This window comes from Maylandia zebra, linkage group LG13 (genome assembly GCF_041146795.1).
Source record: "Maylandia zebra isolate NMK-2024a linkage group LG13, Mzebra_GT3a, whole genome shotgun sequence".
Classification (NCBI taxonomy): domain Eukaryota; kingdom Metazoa; phylum Chordata; class Actinopteri; order Cichliformes; family Cichlidae; genus Maylandia; species Maylandia zebra.
In genome coordinates, this window is record NC_135179.1 from 13197448 (window position 1) to 13216159 (window position 18712).

At 41.0% G+C, this 18712-nt stretch overlaps 2 protein-coding genes across 4 annotated transcripts; one reads left to right on the forward strand and one right to left on the reverse strand.

The window, feature by feature from the left end:
• Nucleotides 1–2355: 2355 nt before the first annotated feature.
• Nucleotides 2356–6922, forward strand: dnajc9 (DnaJ (Hsp40) homolog, subfamily C, member 9). The gene is made up of 5 exons (XM_004551466.3): nucleotides 2356–2715; nucleotides 5545–5685; nucleotides 5955–6209; nucleotides 6394–6480; nucleotides 6576–6922. The coding sequence occupies exons 1-5, from the start codon at nucleotides 2542–2544 to the stop codon at nucleotides 6687–6689; spliced, it is 771 nt and encodes a 256-aa protein (XP_004551523.1). The 5' UTR covers nucleotides 2356–2541; the 3' UTR covers nucleotides 6690–6922.
• A 3-nt stretch (nucleotides 6923–6925) lies between these two features.
• Nucleotides 6926–18633, reverse strand: fam149b1 (family with sequence similarity 149 member B1). 3 transcript variants are annotated; one of them, XM_012919284.4, is made up of 16 exons: nucleotides 18141–18633; nucleotides 15987–16103; nucleotides 15142–15286; nucleotides 14389–14537; nucleotides 13888–14031; nucleotides 12394–12555; nucleotides 12139–12323; nucleotides 11900–12042; nucleotides 11191–11259; nucleotides 10561–10673; nucleotides 10007–10231; nucleotides 9251–9326; nucleotides 8989–9114; nucleotides 8707–8788; nucleotides 8037–8174; nucleotides 6926–7887 (listed from the first exon to the last, which is right to left on the reverse strand). In XM_012919284.4, the coding sequence occupies exons 1-16, from the start codon at nucleotides 18185–18187 to the stop codon at nucleotides 7805–7807; spliced, it is 2004 nt and encodes a 667-aa protein (XP_012774738.2). In that variant the 5' UTR covers nucleotides 18188–18633; the 3' UTR covers nucleotides 6926–7804. The 3 variants fall into 3 exon arrangements, with proteins under 3 accessions (XP_012774738.2, XP_012774737.2, XP_012774739.2); XM_012919283.4 differs by having other exon boundaries at nucleotides 9251–9374; XM_012919285.4 differs by lacking the exon at nucleotides 11191–11259 and having other exon boundaries at nucleotides 9251–9374.
• Nucleotides 18634–18712: the final 79 nt, after the last annotated feature.

Below are 18712 nucleotides of genomic sequence, written 5' to 3' on the forward strand. Positions count from 1 at the left end.
GTAAAGGATCTTGAATATGCATCTGCCATGCAAAAAGAAAAGAAGAAGACAGCAGAGATTTATGGATGTAGTGAAGGAGAACATGGAAAGGGTTGGTGCTAGGAAATGAGGGTCACCACAGCTGAAGGAAGAAGAAGCCTTATATGCATTTAATCTAAAAAATAATAAATAATGAAAGCTTTAATGTGTGGAGTACAGAGTGCAATAATAGTTAAAAGTAACAGATAAAATACATTAAACTTGAGTAAAGTATTCTTCAACCTTCTTCAACCGCACATCTTCAACCTTTCCCTCTCTCTGTCTGTAGTCCCAGCCTGCTTCAAAATGGCCACCATCGTCCCTGTACCCAAATCCTCCACCATCTCCTCATTGAACGACTGGCGACCTGTAGCCCTGACCCCCATCGTAAGCAAATGCTTCGAGAAGCTGGTCAGGGACTTCATCTGCTCTGCACTACCCGACTCACTGGACCCTCTACAGTTTGCATACCGCCACAACAGGTCCACTGATGATGCCATAGCCCTGACACTACACACTGCCCTGTCACACCTGGAGAAGAGAGACACGTATGTGAGGATGCTGTTTGTAGATTACAGCTCAGCATTCAATACCATCGTTCCCTCGAAGCTGGACAGGAAACTGCAGGATCTAGGACTGAGCAGCTCCCTCTGCAGCTGGATCCTTAGCTTCCTGTCTGACAGACGCCAGACTAGGCAGCATCACCTCATCCCCCATCACACTGAACACTGGTGCTCCACAGGGGTGTGTACTGAGCCCTCTCCTGTACTCACTCTACACCTACGACTGCACAGCCACTAACAGCTCCAACATCATTGTGAAGTTTGCGGACGACACTACAGTGGTGGGTCTTATCACCAATGGTGATGAGACGGCTTACAGGGAGGAGGTCAGCGCCCTGACCCACTGGTGTCAAGACAACCATCTCACACTCAACGTCGCAAAGACAAAGGAGTTGATAGTGGACTTCCGGAGGTGCAGAGAAGTACACACCCCCATCACCATCAACGGCGCTGCTGTGGAGAGAGTGAGCAGCTTCCGGTTCCTTGGAGTACATCTGGCTGAGGATCTTACGTGGTCAGTACACACAAACAAAACAGTGAAGAAGGCGCAGCAGCGCCTCTTCTTTCTCAGGAGACTGAAAAGATTCGGCATGAGCCCCCGCATCCTCAGGACCTTCTATCACTGTGCCATTGAGAGCATCCTCACTGGATGCATCACCACCTGGTATGGCAACAGCACCGCCTACAACTGCAAAGCTCTCCAGCGAGTAGTGCGGTGCTCTGAACGGATAATTGGAGGTGAGCTTCCCTCCCTCCAAGACATCTACAGGAAGCGGTGCCTGAGGAAAGCGGGGAGGATCATCAAGGACTCCAGTCACCCCAGCCATAAACTGTTCAGACTGCTTCCATCAGGAAGGAGGTTCTGCAGCATCCGGTCCCGTACCAGCAGACTGAGAGACAGCTTTTTCCATCAGGCCATCAGACTGCTGAACACGTCATAGACACCTCAGCTTCACTACTGGAACTTCAACATTATGCACTCCACACTGTATATAAATGCCACTTGTTTTGCACATATTCAACTCTGTATATTTTATATATTTTATTATTATTATTATTATTATTTTTTTTTTTTTTTTTTTTTTTTTTTTTTTACTATTCAATTTGTAAAAATGTGTATACACACACACACACACACACACACACACGTAGGAAAATATTTAGTATACACATCCAGAAATGCATACACTATTATATATTGTACATATATTTATTAGTTTCAGGTTGGCCATTCTTGTATTTTGCTCGTTTGTGTTGTTGTGTTTGCACATCTCTGTTGCTTGTGGGGCTCGCACACAAGAATTTCACTCGCATGTGCTGTGCCAGTGTGCCTGCACATGTGATGTGACAATAAAAGTGATTTGATTTGATTTGATTTGAGTTACATTCCAACTGGTCCTATCTATGTATTCATTTAACTGAGTTGGGGACTGCAAGATTATGGGTACTTTAGTTGTACTGTTTTAACACCAAACATGTATCGTGTAAAAATGTATTAACATTTATAGTTTATAACATACTGGCAACACATTGAAGATGTTAAGTACATGTATACACACTATAAATACTATCTGAAAGACGTTTGGGAAATAAGTAAAGAAAAAAAGTTTTAAAAAGTTGTTCAAAACTATCTTTCCCCAAAGGATAAATCTTGTGTTATCTCTTGTGTAAAAGTGCGCAAGTTTTGTGTGAAAAAGAAGTCATGAAAGGCCTCATTACACATTCTGATAATGTCGGTCACGAGATCCAATCAGAAGACGTTTCTGTACGTTACGCAAGCGCGTCGATGCACGCAGTGGTCTCTGTGACAGGCTAGCGCGCCAAATTGATGTTACCGACAACAGAAAACAAATTAATGCTTAGCTAGCCACAAAACTACCCAGTACACGTCGCGGAGAGTCTTAGGACGAAATTGTTTTCCTGTCAAAGCTCAGACTGAGGCACCTGGTCCGCTGTCAGGATGGGTCTGCTCGAGCGTTGCCAGGAGCTTTTTAAGACCTCAAACTTGTATGAGGTTCTGGGAATCAACAAAGAGGCGACAGAGGCTGAGATCCGGAGGAGCTACTACAAAGTGTCGCTGAAAGTCCATCCAGACCGGGCTCCTGACGACCCGCTGGCCACAGAGAAATTTCAGGTGAACGCTCGTTGTTGTTGTGACAACACACATACACGCAGAGATTAAGCTAGGCTTGCGAGCTAGCTAACGCAGCTAACTGTAGTTGCCGTGAATAATCTCGCACTGTGCCATCACAGACTTCACCCCAGTAGCATCCAGTCGCGGGATTTGGACATGCGTTTGTGGTATCTACATGATTACAGAGATGTTTTGAGCATCCCCCAGTGATACTGAATTTTCACAGTAATTCAGGTGCAAAACAGACTCGTTAGGTAATTTATATCCCCACATATAAGTTACCCTGTAAACTGAATTCAACACTTTGCTTACTACCTCAAATAGAACCTGTATTAGAAAGTCAAGCAGGCTAAACGAAACAGTTGAGAAACTAAGTCTCACATCTATGGTGAGAGCCATTATCCACAAATGGAAAAAACGTGGAACAGAACCTTCCCATCAAAGACTCATCCAGGAGGTAAAAAAATAACCCCAAACAACATCTAACGAACCTCACTTGTCTCTGTTAAAGTAAGTGTTAATGATTCAATGATAAGAAAGAGACTGGGCAAAAATGACATCCACTGGAGAGTTCAAAGGCGAAAACCACTACTGATTAAAAAGACCACAAAGGCTCATGTCACATTTGCAAAAAAAACAAACAAAAAACATTGTAATGATCCCCATGCCTTTTGGGAAAATATTCTGTGGACTCGCTAGGCAAAGTTGAACTTTTGGTTTGAGTTACATCAGGGTGTAAAACGAAGACATAATTTCATAAGTATGATATGACGTTATTGTGATGGCCGCTGCTGGTTTAGGACCTGAATGACTTGCTGTTATGGATGGAACCATGAATTCTGAAAATGCAGAAAGTCCTGAAGGGGAATGTGTCAAGCAGAGACAAAAAGAAAAAAAAAGAAAAAAAAAAACAAAGATTATGCAGTGGCCTAGTTTAAGTCCAAACTTAAATCAGATCCAGATGTTTTGGCATGACATTAAAAAGGCCGATCATGGTCAAAAACCTTCCAATGTGGCTGAATTAAAACACTTCTGTTGTAAAGAAGAGCGGGCCAGATTGCCTCCACAGTGATGTGAAAGCCTCATTGCCAGTTATCACAAACACTTGATTGCCATTCTTGCTGCCAGTGGTGGTTAAACCAGTTATTAGGTTTAGGGGTAATTACCTTTTCACATAGGGCCATATAGGTTTGGATCGGCTTGAATTCCAAAAATAAAAGTATTTAAAATAGCACTTTGTATTTATCTGGGTTTTGTCTAATATCAAAATGTGTTTAGTGATCTAAAAAATGTCAGTGATATGGGGGGGGGGACAGAAAACAGGGGAGGCAAATACTTCTTGCAACAAAACTGTTAATCTAGTGTTGTCAGGTAAAGGCACTTGCTAAGGTATTGGAAGTTATTGACCATAATGAATTAATGAATGACTTTAAATAATAATAATAAATTTTATTTTAAAGCACCTTTCAGAACACTCAAGGACACTGCACACAGCAGAATAATAAAAACAAGCATAAAAGCAGACAATTTACAAAATCATATAATGCAAAACATAAAACAGATTTAAAATAGCAGAATGGAAAAGGTTATGTGGGATAAGCTATTTTGAACAGGTGAGTTTTGAATCTAGACTTAAAAAGAGAAAAGGAAGTAATATTTCTTATATCAGGAGGTAGGCAATTCCAAAGTCGAGGAGCAGAGCAGCTGAAAGCCCTGCTCCCCATAGTGGCGAGGCGGGGGGAGGGGGCAGAGAGAGAAAGAGAAGAAGATGATTTAAGACGCCAAGCTGGAATGGTGATCTGAACCAAATCAGCGAGATATGGAGGGAAGAGAAGATGAATAGCCTTACATGTATACAAAAGTATTTTAAAATTGATGCGATATTTGACCGGCAGCCAATTAAGCTGTTGCAGGACAGGGGTGATGTGGTAAATAGATGGGGTCCTTGTGATAATAGCAGAGTTCTGGACACGTTGAAGCTTATGTATGGACTTTTGGGTGAGACCAAAAAGAAGTGAATTGCAGTAATCAATCCGAGAAGTAACAAAGCTATGAACAAGAATAGCAGTGGCATGTGGAGTGAGAAAAGGATGGACAAGATTAATGTTGCGCAATTGGAAATATGCAGACCGAATAACATTATTGATGTGTGAATTAAAAGATAAAGTCCTGTCGAGGATGACACCCAAACTTTTCACATATGGAGAAACAGAGAACGGTGAGTTATTGATAGTAACAGAGAAGTTATTAGTTCTGGATAATGTTGATTTAGAGCAGGGGTGTCAAACTCAAATACACAGTGGGCCAAAATTCAAAACTAGAACAAGGTCGCGGGCTAACATTAATATTTATTGAAAAATATCTTCCTCCAGATTTAAGAATTAATCTCTTCTTATGGACTCAAACAAGTTTTGCTGAAAAACTGAATGTGGAACAAGCAAAGCTTAATACTAAACAATGTATATATTAGCTGTATAATACCAGTAGGCCAGCTCTAATAGTAATTTGGTATGGCTTCGCAGGCCACATGTAATTAGGCTGCGGGCCAAATTTGGCCCGCGGGCCAGAGTTTGACACCTATGATTTAGAGCCTGCCAAAAGAAGCTCTGATTTATTTTGGTATATGAAAATGCCTATAATATAAAGGCTGTGGCAGCATCTCACAAATGTCTCTTGTCTAGTTCGTATATGTATATATAGGTGCGGCATTTTACAGACTAATATCAAGTAATGGCCTCAGTTCATCAGTGTTTCAATGCACCTCTAAATCAGTGTGTAATACCATAGTTTTCAGTAAGAGTTGTATTTTGGTGTGAAATGTCCCTACAGGTGTTGGGAAAGCTGTACGCGGTGCTGAGCGATAAGGAGCAGAAGGCTATTTACGATGAGCAGGGAGTGGTGGATGAAGAGTCTGACGTCCTGAAGCAAGACCGCTGTTGGGAAGACTATTGGAGACTGCTTTTCCCAAAGGTACCAGAGCACAGAGTGATTTTTGTTTTTTCACTAACATGACTCACTAATGAGTCACAGTGAATGTTGTTTGTCTGTCTGTGTCCTGGGATGATGTGACACCTGTCACTTAGAGGAGGAGGTTACAGCAAATATATGGTCAGACTACACCTATGCATAATAGTAAATTGATGCAAGCATAATATATTTCAATTTGTTTGTTTTATTATTAATTCATTAATGTTCATATTACAACATTACAACATGCTGTCTTTCCACCCACCTCATAGATCACAGTCCAGGACATACTTGAGTTTGAGAAGACGTACAAGGGCTCTGACGAGGAGCGACAGGATGTGATCAAGCTTTACTTACAGCACGAGGGAGATATGGACGCCATCACCGCCTCAGCTCTGTGCTGCTCCCAAGAAGATGAGCCCAGGCTGTGCAGCATGATCCAAGATGCCATCGATAGTGGCGAAGTAACAGCCTTCCCAGCTTTTACTCATGAGACCGAGAAGAAGAAAAGGGCCCGGAGGAAGAGGGTGAGAGATGTGTTGGTGTTGAATCACAACTTATGTGCAGGGTTTTGTTTTGTTTTTTGCCATGATTGTTAGATGGCCAAAAGTACTTGTAAAACTTTAATCATTGCTAATAATTTGTAAGAAATGAGTACAAAAGATAAGGCTCCAGTGTCTTTGAGCTTAATGATTGCACCTAACCTTGCAGGCTGATAGAGAGCGCCAAGAAGCAGAGGAAATGCAGAAAAAGATGGGGCTGGACGACCAGGATGACAGTCTTGTGATGATGCTTAAGGTGACAAATGCATGTGCAGATGTTAGAAAGTTTCAGGGGTATAGCTTGTTTATCCTCTGACTAACTTTGCTTTCTTCTTGTTTCCTTCTCTGCAGCAACGACAGCAGTCCAGAGAGCAAAATTTTAACAGTTTCCTGTCTGACCTGGAAGCAAAATACTCCAAGAAAAGTGCCCCAAAACCCCAAAAAGGAAAAAAAGCAAAAAAGTAAAATGTTCTAATATTAGTAGATACAATGTATGTAAGTTCTGGAAGATAACCACATTCACAAAACAAACAACTTTGGAAGAACATTCATATACACAGTTGTACAGCTGCATTCTGTAATCATTGAAATGATCAGCCTCAGTAGCTTTTATGTGACGCTGTATTTTGTCTCATTTGTTTTTTCTGTTAATCTTAAAAAATAAAAAAAAACCCAAATAAATCCAGTTATGTAACACATCATTGCTTCACAGCGTTGTTTATTTATTTATTTTTACAAAACAGGTTAAAAGAAAATGCATTGCAGAAAATTGTTGACTTTTTTTCAAGCTTTGTGGCATGGCTGTCTGATAAATGATCCTGAATACATATAAATTTACCTTTTTGCAGTAACCCTGATGTTACCTGTCAAAGCACCCCCGCTTGGCTTAGCTTAGATTTAAAAACGTTACATCCCGTAAAATGTTTTGTACATACGTGACAAGCTATTTACAAATAAAGTTTTATATCACTGCCTCTTATGTTCCTTTTGCTGTCGTGTCATGCAGTTTAAAACCCACAGCCCCTCTCGTGATTTAAAATAAGCTCGTCTTTTTGTTTTCCTTCCTGTGTACGATGATATGCAAAGAGGCTATGGATAAATGCTTGTCGTGTCCCTATAAAAGATACAGTACCAAACTCTCTGATTTAGCTTCAGAGAGGAAAAAAAAAGTGCTTTTTATCCTCTGTAATCCTGTCGGGATGAATGTGTTATTCCCTGCATAGTGGGTTCCTGGTACAACAACGCAGCACAGAGGATAATATACAGTACGTTCACATATAAATAGATATATACATAGTTACATCATACATGAACTAAGGTCTAAATATGCAGCTCATACTGTACATGAAGATGGAGTTATTGTTAATAATTATTTCTGTTTGGCAGCCTCATAAGCTGATTTTTGAAGTACAAAAATAGGGTTTTAACAAAAATATTACAAAAGCAGCATAATATGAAAAAAAGAACCTGCTACTTCTGTAAAACAAAACAGTTCAGTGGGCACGGATGCTGCAGAGCATTGCACTTTGTTGCACTTTAATAAAGATGAGTGGCTCAAAAGTCTGGAGTTTAGAGGCAAACTACAAGCCAGGTCTGCTGGCTCTGGATGAGATGCCTCCTCGGGTGTGAGACCGAGACGGGACTGACGCAGGCACCAGTGGAGCTGAGAGGAAGAATTTAAAAAAAATTATAATAATTTTAAGTTAATAAACAACCTTAAAACCGTACTTGCTGCTTCAATCTCCCGCATTTATAGTTCAGTTCTGAGGCCCGAGTATGAAAGAGTTTCATCAGCCACTTTAATCTACTGACCTGGGACAGGGGCTTGCGGGTCTGGCTCCTCTTCGTCTTTGATGGGCGAGTGCCCCAAGGGGTGGTGGGAAAATGAGTCCAAAAAAGACGAGCTGCTGATGCCAAGACTGATGCCCGTCACACCGATTCCAAGGGAGTCTGGTGCAATGAAGGAATAAATGAATGCATAAGTTATTAGGCGATGTGCTACGAAACGCGCCTTAAAGTGCATGTTCAAAACAGGAAACGGGCCGAGAAAAGCAGGAGTGTTAGCTCACAGTATCAGTGATTCACTTTACCCCAGGATGAACTGTTGAAGGTTATGAACTATGAGAGCAAATAAAAATGATTGTTTTATTGAAGTATATCCACACACTGAGTCCGCTATAACAAGCAGTATGATAACAATACTGCTTAGCTAAAACTTAACTAGAAGAACAGTAAAGGACGAATGAATAGAACAGAGCTAAAAGTAGCAGTGAAATGAATGGGATTGCATACATACAGAAGTGTATTAGCCTTTTTTAAACAATAAAATCAACTTTTATTTAACTTTAAATGAACATATTTTGAACATGAGTAGTCGAAGAGGCAGATATAGTCTTACAGAGTGGCGTTCGGTAACCAGGGCAGTGCATCACATCAAAATTTTTAATGGTTTCTTTTCAAATATTCAGGCTGAATTTCTGACCTGTGCCCACAGAGGCTCTGCCTGGCCGCCCCTGCCCAATGTTGTCCAATACTGTGAAGGATCGACGGTATGGAGTATCTGACTGAAAGCAAAGTGAGGCGTCAAGCATGCTTACAATTCAGAATGTTAACCATACCAGCGAATAATATAGAGTTACTGATGCCATTGTGACCCGATCTACAATCTAATTACTGGAAAATAAAAAAACATTACAGGACAGCTTCTCTATGGAGTCAGAAATGAAATGACTGTATTTTCTCTGATGATTAACCAGCATCTCACCCTGTAAGTGTGGGTTGTGTTGGGGCGAGAGAAAACGTCCAGTAGGTGGTGGCGATCCCTCGGAACTGAGCTGCCAGCTTTGTCATTTATAGCACTGTGGGCACGGCTAGATGGGCCCTTCTGGCGCTGGAGGGATATTTTAAAAAAGAAAAAGAGAAAAGGGCACAAAGTTGACTGTCTGGCTTTATCTACATTCATAAAACACTCTCTCTAGGTTTACTGGCACATTACTTAATTATCTACTTGGTGAGAGTGCCTGTACCTGTGCAGTTTTAGATGGCTGCCCTGAGTAAGATGAGTCTGGGTCTCCGGTGCTAATGGGCGGAAGGAGTGTGTTTCTGCTTAGAGGCAATGGTGGAGAGTTCAGTTGGTCACTGGCTGTGGGTCTGTGGATGTGTGGATGAAGACAGTTTTGTCATTTTATCCATGCTTCATTAATAGCTCCCCTTTTTTTAAAGAGATTTCAGAGGGGTTACTGTTAAACCCATAATAGAAGAGAGGATAAAGGCCTAAAGTTTAATTTACCTTTTCTGGGCCCTATGTGCACGGCTATTTATTGTCTAGATGCACATAGACTGCATTTCGTTGCCTTGGACTTGTGACATGTGCAATCACAATAAAGTTGAATTCTATTCTATTCTATTCTAAAATCAAGTTTGTTGAAAGCAGCCACAAATATGTGTCAGACAGAACTAAACTGAAATCAGTCTGACATCCCAGAGAGCAGTTTACACTCTGATTTTCCAACATACTGGGTGCTTCTTCATATGCTGCACAATAGTTATACATGAACAATCAAGCACTAGTCAATCAGTGTGGAAGCTCACTACCCGACAACATCTGACAACAGGCTGAGTCCTGCATGTGGCACTGCCACAGCCATAAGCTGAAATGGAGTCTGTTCTAAAGGCAAGTTCTCTCTACATCTGCAAAACTTCACAGAGTGTAGGAGGGAATGAGGAGAGAAAAAGGGAGCAATGTAGGAACTGGGGTGGGTTCTCGTGATGTTAAAACTCACAGACGTGTCCCGCGGATGAACTCATCCATGGATCCCACTGCGCTCGACTGACTCGGATTGGGAACAAGAGGCAGGAGGGTTCGGGGAGGAGGGTTCCTGCGTCGGGCTGATTGTGCTGGGCGGGACAGCGAGGAAGAGCTCTGCTCCAGGGGTCGGCGAGGGCGAGGTTTGTTGGAGGGGACCGCGCTAGATCCCGGTCTGTGAGACGCACGCTCTTCTGGCTCCCTGAGTGGGAAGGAAAGAGAGCAAAACACGTTCGATGAATAGTCTGTTTGCAACCAGCCAACTGGCTGAGGACTCTGCCAAACAAGGTGTTAGGACCAGGGACAAAAACACTGCATGAATGATGCTCTGTACCTCTTGTTCTGCAAAATGTGTTTTTCAGTAAATGGAAAACTGCAAGATATCTTTGTCTCTTTTCTCTGAGTTAAAGATTTAAATCACATATTAGAATTCAGAATTGTGCTAAAATTAATTTCCCTGTTTGTTTTTAGTTTTTTCGTTTTTTTTTAAAGCCACTGCTCACAGGTTAAGACAGTAATATGTGATCATACTGGCTTCTATCCGGCACACCCAGGTTCCTCTGCTGAAGGGGGATGCTGTGGATCACGATGAGGTCGTTCAGGTTGTGCTGAGTCGCGGCTGCTCCTACAGGGACTCTTCCAGCCTGGGGTTTGGTGTGAGATGAGTGACAGATAGTAATGAGACAGATGGGATGAAAAGTAAAAGATGGAAATGATTAAGGGGTCAAGGAGGGGAGGGAGATAGGAGGGGACAAAACACATAATATAAGAAGAGGCTAATAGGGCTAGTTATTTCCATATGTATAGTGCAGAAAAATTGCCAAGAAATGGTTATTCGTCATGCAGTGATGTAAGGAGGGCCCCATATTTGCTATGGCACCAAAAAGACAACAGTCATAACACTAAAAATGCAACAAAAACAATAAGTAGCAAAATAATACATTCCAGCACTCTCCTAAAAAAGGAAGGCTCTAACTACAGTTAAACTTGTACACGTTTAAAGTAAGTTGCAGGTAATGAAAAAGATAAACAGATGGCGACGCTTCAGTGTTAATCAACAGTCACAAACACGTTTAATCTAGAGGTAAAGATAATGAGCCGCTGTGGACGGCATGCACACAGCACGCCACCATTTTGGCTCTAAGTGAGGGAGTTACATACACTGGAAGGCCTTTTCTGCTTTTTGGATTTCCGCCTGGACTTGTGCTTTGAGCCCCTTGACTTTGTGTTCTTTAAGTGAGAGTAGAAGAGGACATGTCCAAAGAAAGAGACAGTGGATAGAAAGGAAAGGAAGGAAGAAGTGTAAGTTAGAAAGAGGGTAATAAGAACAGAAGAAAAATGGATAAAAAAATAAAAAAGAATGACCAAAAGAGATGAAATAAGACAAAATACATTGGCATGGTGAAGAGTGGAAAGTGAAGAGGGAAGAAAAGAAAACAGTTAATGAACTGGAAGCGCTGAAAGAGTGAAGAGCAACAGGCAGAGGTAATAATTAAGTGTGAACTCTGGAGGAGACACATATGACTCTAGGTAAAATGAGTCTTACCTCAATCCATACAAAAAATGTATTCATTAACTCTATAAGACTAAACTTGCCAATTCAAATGACTTCTTTTCAATTACTACATTGTCATTATTAAAGTGAAAAAGGCGCCACATAATAGCGACACTTTTTTAAATATACAAAGGAAATCTATAACTATTTATGTTCTTCTATTATAACATAGTCACTTAGTTTGATGGCATCTACTAAAAGGAAAAAAAAATTAAATTTTGACCCTCCTGATAGTCATGAAAGTGAAACGAGGCCCACAGTCTGAACTCCCTTAGACGCACCCCGGTTCCTCCCATTACTCCTCAGACCACTGACCTGGAACTGCATGCCAGCTGTGAGTGGGGGCACCCGGCTCTGGCCAAGTTTGGGCAGCATCGTGGGCAGCGTGGAGAGCAGCATAAAGGGATTCTGGAAATCTTGCTGCACGGGGCTCAAGTTCCCAGAAATATTTTCATCATCTGCCAATGACAAATTTAAAACTGCTGTGCATAAGAATGTCGATTTGTTAATTAGAGTTCAGCCTAACGCATGCAAACCAGTCAAATTCAGCCTACGTGAAGTGCAGCATTCCCAGTGGCGTTGAACCAGCTCTTTCATGCAGCCAATGAGCTGCCGCCACACATCATCAAACAGCAGATCGAGAACAGCGTGGCGGCGACACCGGTATGGTGAGACTGGGGGCAGACATTTATGCCTCCGACTCGACTCGGAGCAATCCTGTTCCCACTGGTCATCCTCCCTGCAGAAATAGGATCTTATAAGAAAATGAACAACACATAAACAGCAATTCTGAAAACAGAGTAACTTACAAGTCTGTGCTATCAAAAGCAAGATATTCCTCCATCTGACCCTCTAGTTCAGTCACTCTATTCTTGTTATGGCTGCCAATGCCGCTGGAGGTACCAGGCTGAGCGTCCAAGTCTGGTGAATTGGATCTGATCAGATGTGCTCTCCGGCCCTGCACATTCAACCTTACCCCCACCAAGAGAAGACGAGACTTAGTTAAACAAGGTCATTTCCATAAAAACTAAATCCCTCAAATTCAGCAGACAACCACATCTTGAAAAGTAGAATTAACATAATTTTAATATGTACAAACAGGCTTAATCTAATCTCTTTTATATCAACTCGATTTACGGAAAAACTAGTTAGATAGCAGAGCAGCCTAATTCCTACTAGTCTATCAGTTAAAAGTGTGAGTCAAAGCATCATTTTCTCAGAACCATGATACCCACCATGACTTTGGCTCAGATTATTAATTAAAAAGCCAGAGGATCTAGGTCACAAAACCAGAGTCAGCCAGGACTCCTCTATAATTGATGCAAAAACAGGAGTAATCTGGACAGCCAACATCCACTCAAGACAGACAGACAGAGGCATTGCAGTTTTTCTTTAAATAATAAAGCAAGATATGGCTCTTTTGGGCTTTGAACATACATAACTGCTGTAAACTGTTCCATAGTTAGTTAGTGTTAACAGAGTTTATTGACAGTAATGGCTGATAATTCTTGTCTCTGCTGTTTCAGAGTATAAACTGAAGACTGACTGATAAAACAAAGTATAATGTCCATTTTAAGCGGCAGTGACAGGCTGTTCTGAGTAACGTCTGACATTCCTTCAGCCAAGAATGATAAAAGCGATAACATATCAGCCATAATTATGTGGACACAAATCAAACATAACAGCCTAAGATACTATCTAAACTCCACCCTCCAAGATAACGCTAGATCAGATGGTGAGATACCACTCACACGCAGAGATATCTTCGTATATCTGAGAGAGATGCAACAGATAAGAGATAAGATAAGATAAGATAGAACTTTATTAATCCCTCGGGTGGGTTCCTCTGGGAAATTCGACTTCCAAAAAAAGCACAGCAACGACCAAAGTTACAGTTACAGAACTGTTATATATATATATACACACACACACACACACACACACACACACACACACACACACACACACACACACACACACACACACACACACACACACACACACATATATATAAATACAGAGACAAATATAAATAAAATATACAAAGGGGATAAATAGAATAAATAGGAATAAAAAATAAAAATATAAGTGAATTGCACATTTCAAGTATTGAGTCTATTGCACTGTTGACTATTTACAAAAAGTATTGCACAAGGTATTGTACAGTGAGGTGCAGAGGCACTACAGCTTAGTTGTTCCCCCCTCCTTTGTCCTCCTGTTTCCCCTCCCTCTCCCCTCCAGAGAGGAGGTGATCTCTAACCTTATGTATCGACTCAGTGCAGAGTTGAGACTTTGAGACTTACTCTGTTCCTTCCCTGTCTTTCTCCTGGGGTTTAACGCTGCTTTCTTTGCCCGCTGACAGCCTGCTGGAAGCGCTGCCTTTCCCTGAGGTAGTATACCACTGGAAGCCTTCATCACTGGGACACAGCAGCTGAGTCCCCAGGATACTGAGTGACACACACACACAATGAATATGTAAAACAAGTGTGATTCTGTAGAAGAATGGAACACCTTCACAGGTTTTTCTCCACAATCAGAATTAGTCTTTGATCCCACTGCTGCCCCATTTCATTGGGAATTTAAAAAAAGGGCTGGCAGATGATAGGAGACGGCGGATTTTCCAAATATTTATTTATAAGTGACTTATGTATGTATATATATGTATATATTGTACTATTCTTAGTTAGCGTATTGTCTGTCTTGTCTTAATGTTGGTTTAAAATGGAGCACTGTAACAAAAAATAATTTCCCCCAGGGATCAATAAAGTATTCTGATTCTGATTCTGATTCTGATTCTGAAATACCGAAGATGAGGGAAACGTGTGGCCCACTGCTGACATTCATCCTGGAGCCCCTGGAGTATCCCTCCCCCACTGCCTCTTCCCTCATAAAGATCTTTGTCGATCTCCTCAAACATTTGCTGCACCTGCCGTGATGCCGCCTTGTCAAACTCCTATGGGACGGAAACAGGAACACAGGAAAGAGAGTTATTCTTCACGACTAAAACTCCCCACATTTTACTTACTGGCAACATATCGCTATTCAATGCAAGCAACAACGTGCATGATAATTAGCTCCTACTCTCTTGAGGTGCATTCAAGTGTCAAGTTGTTCATGTCATAAAAAAAAGGTCAGGGCGGAGAACGATGTATATTTAAAAGATGTCTCTTAACTGAGAGTTTTTGCTTCTCAGAAGCAACTTGAGGACAAAGAAACTAAATAAATCATTGAGTCCTAAAAAAGTTTTGTAGAAACAGCTTGGTCAAGCAGAATCAGACTTTGTGTGTACAAACAAACATCCACTATACTATATAAATACTGTGTTCATCTGTCTTCTTCTAAATGTTTCCACAAATTTGTGAAAAAGAGGCAAATGTTAGTGATTAAATGAAAATCTAACACAGGACTGCAGCAATGTGTTTGTGTCTATAATAAGACAACAGAAAAAAAAGAAGAAAATCAACATATCTAGTGTTTTAGTGTGCACAGTGTGTACATCCTTTGTTTTACAGACAGAGTCAGGCTGGCATCAACAGTTTTCTCGTGAGCAGACTTACATCGTAGCCCCAGGAGAAAACAGAGCTCCTCTCGGTGGAGATGCCAGTACCCGTGGAGCTGTGAATACCTAACCAGGACTGGCTGGAGTCTACTGAGATGACAGTGGGACACTGAGAGTGGCCTGAAGCAGCAGATGTCTCTGAGCTAAGCACAAAGACAAAACCGTTATGTAGCCTGGCTGTAAAATCAATGTGAAGAACCAAATGCCCTATATGAAGTGTCCTGTGTTTCTAGCACTCGTTCTTCCTTTTCAACACGCGATTTCTCTTTTCATCAGTTTTTCTTGTACCAGAAGAAACGGAAGAAACCAACAACTTGTATAATCTGAAAAATAAGCCTCTGTTACTCCGCTGAGGGAATCGAACTGGTGTCAGCTGCTGATATTATCAAGGTGGAAAGTGTAGGCCAAATGTCAAGGCAATTGAATATTCTAACAGGCTGCCTCATATTTTATTCTTTTAACTGCGCATCTGAAGGAGGCAATGTGATATGAATTAATCCACTGCTTCTGGGTGTCACATAGCAAGAGCCCTGAGAATCAGTTGTCTGCTCAAGATGGTGTAACATTACAAAATACACAAGCATGAGAATGTGTGTATGTGTGACTGGTTGCAGGCTGTTTTATTTCAGCCTTATTCTGGTGTTGCTTAGGTTTGTCTGCTTACATAACAGCCAAGAAGCAAGGCTTGACTACTCTGCAGTCATTTTGTAACATACTCTAGGCACTTATTTGAGCACAGAGTTTCTTAAGTACCACTGTCTTTGTTCTCACACAGATTTCAATACAATACTGTAACAAGCCTGGCGTGTGAGTCCTTCTGCAGAATGACCAGGACTCAGTTACCTGCTGTGCGCAGAAGCAGCTTCCTGCAGGTCATGGAGGTAGCACGGAGGGGTTTGGTTGTCGTCTGCTTCTTCTGGAAGAGGATGGTGGTCAAGGCTGCTTCGAGACAACCCACGACTGCAATAAAGACAGATTTAGAGCATTCAGTGAAAAAGCAATCAACAAAAGAGTGTGCAATTGCATTTTGGGATGCTAGGGAAGGATATTAATATGTCAGCTCCAACTACCAAGTCTGAATCTGAACACTGTGTTGAAATACAATAGAAAAAAGCATGCATGCAACGAAGGTGTGCAAAAGCTCCATTACCATGAGTCTTATTAAAATTATTTTTGCAATGAGAAACACGGCCTTTATAAAAGGGAATGATAAGGTCAAAGCAGATTACGATGGATCTAAAGGAATCAGATGTAGAGTCCCTATTATAGTCACTGATGAACTTATGGCACATATACAGTGCTGTGAAAACTATTTGCCATCCTTCCTAATGGCTGATTCAGATCATCAGTCAAATGTTAAGATTCGACAAAAATAACTCTGGTAAATACAACATTGAGTTTTTAAATGGATGTATGGGTAAAAAAAATAATTGCTCCTAAACCTAATAACTGGCTTTGCCACCCTTGGCAGCAAGAACTGCAATTTAGAGTTTGTGTTTGCGATAACAGGCAATGCTTAAAATTCACTAGGGAAGAATTTTGGCCCACTCATCTGTGTAGAATTGTCATAACTCAGCCACACTGGTGGTTTTTTGAGCATGAAAGGTCATGCCAAAGCATCTCAATCAGATTTAAGTTCAGACTTTGACTAGGGCACTGTAAAACCTTAATTTGTCACCTCCATTCAGAATGCATTTGCTGGTGTGTTTCGAATTATTGTTCTGCTGCAGAATTCATATTTCCATCAATTATGCTTCATCTAGGTCCTGGGGCAGTAAAGCAGCCCCGGACCATCATACTACCACCACCATGTTTGAATGTTGCTGGCAGTTCTTTTTATGAAATGCTGAGTTAGTTTTACACCAGATAAAACAGGACATAAACCTTGTACAACATTCAACTTTTGTCTCATCAGTCCAAAGATTCTTTTCTCAAAAGTCTTCATGAAGGGATCACCAAGATGTTTTCTGGCAAACGAGATGAGGCTTTGTTTCTTTCTGGTCAGCAGTGGGTTTTGCCATTGAACTCTCCCCTGCATGCCATTTTTGCCCATTTTCTTTTTTTGTTGTTGTTGCTGAATGATGATCACTGATCTTAATTGAGACATACGAGGCCTGCAGTTTTCCAAAAGCCTTAGAAATGGCTTTGTCACCATTTCCAGAATAAAAAAAAATCCAGTGAATTTGTTTCTCAGCTGTTTTTGAGTTTATGTAGATTGTGGCTCAGTGTGTTGCTTTTTGAGATCTTTTGAGATCTTTTCACCCACTTACTTAAATTATTTCTTAATTCAACAGGTCTGGCAGTAATCAAGCCTGGGTGTGGCTAGTGAAATTGAACACAGCTTTCCAAACAATGTGGTTAATTTATGGCATAACAAAGGAGGGCAAAGACTTTTTCACACAGGGGCAGGTAGGTTTGGATAGCTTCCCCCCCCCCCAAATAAATGAAATCATTTAAAAACTGTATTTCACGTTTAGTTGAAATCTAAATCTTTGTTTAATATTTACTCATATTTGTCTATTTTTTTGCTGCACTGTAATATGACAAGATGACATGAAGAAAACAGACACCAGTGAAAACAGCTGGAGATTATGTGTTTTTTAAACATTACACTGTGATTACACTTGATTCCATTGTATCTGCCCATAGTGTTGGTTTTGTATCTCTTATTGACTCAATCTCATTAAATAAATGTCTACATTTCATTCTTATGGCTTGACAGCTTTCTCTGGAGAGAAAATAAATAGAGTGGGTGGTATGAAATAAAAATGTGACAATCAACTGAGCTGATTGCCATGTTCACATTGCATCTGTCTAAAATAGACCACGGGCAAGCTGGAATATCGCCACATCGATCAACACAAATAATCATTTTTACTCTTTCTGTCACTAGTGTAGGTTAACAGTCAATCATCAAACCCCCCTCCACTGAATAATAGCAGCATTCAATAACCGTTAGGGAAGGGAAAAAATAAAGAAATTATGTCAGCTACTCACATCTCGAGTTTGTGCGATACAGGTCTCCGGTTGTATCGTGAAATCATTCTCCTTTGCCTCCGTTTTATATGCTCAAACCCTCTCCTCTCCTCCTCGCCTCCACTTCCAGGACGCTCAGGGAACGGTTCAGATGGAGCTCTGACATTTCCTCTAATATTAGCCCGCAGATACTCTGGATAGAGACGCTGTTTCTTAACGGCTGCAGCTAAGCTACGTCCAAAAAAACTAAGCTAGCTACTGGTACGAGGGTGGCCAGATTATTAAAAAAGGCACAAATAGCATCATACAATTTCCACATTCCCTCATAAAATAATACTTGGTTTACTAAATGAGCATATTAGGTAGCCCAGAAGTTCACTATTAATTACGTTTCTCTTGCTATATATATATGTATATATATATACATACATATTTTTTTTAATGAGTGTTTAACGTTATTGGAGCAAGCTATCGCCAGCTCATAGGATATTCTTTGCTAAAGCTAGCATCACCACCAACAACAAAAATAACGCGGGTGTCATGGATACGCAGCTTTGTTGCCCCGAGGGATCGCGGGAAATGTATTTCAGGCC

Coding starts and splice junctions, on each gene's coding strand:
- fam149b1 (XM_012919283.4), bottom strand. CDS start 18,187: ATGATTTCACGATACAACCGGAGACCTGTATCGCACAAACTCGAGAT. Junction 14,032..14,388: donor ACACGTTTCCCTCATCTTCG/GTATTTCAGAAT, acceptor TGTGTCACTCAG/TATCCTGGGGACTCAGCTGC. Junction 10,674..11,190: donor AGCAGAAAAGGCCTTCCAGT/GTATGTAACTCC, acceptor ACCAAACCCCAG/GCTGGAAGAGTCCCTGTAGG.
- dnajc9 (XM_004551466.3), top strand. CDS start 2,542: ATGGGTCTGCTCGAGCGTTGCCAGGAGCTTTTTAAGACCTCAAACTTG. Junction 2,716..5,544: donor TGGCCACAGAGAAATTTCAG/GTGAACGCTCGT, acceptor ATGTCCCTACAG/GTGTTGGGAAAGCTGTACGC. Junction 6,210..6,393: donor AAAGGGCCCGGAGGAAGAGG/GTGAGAGATGTG, acceptor CTAACCTTGCAG/GCTGATAGAGAGCGCCAAGA.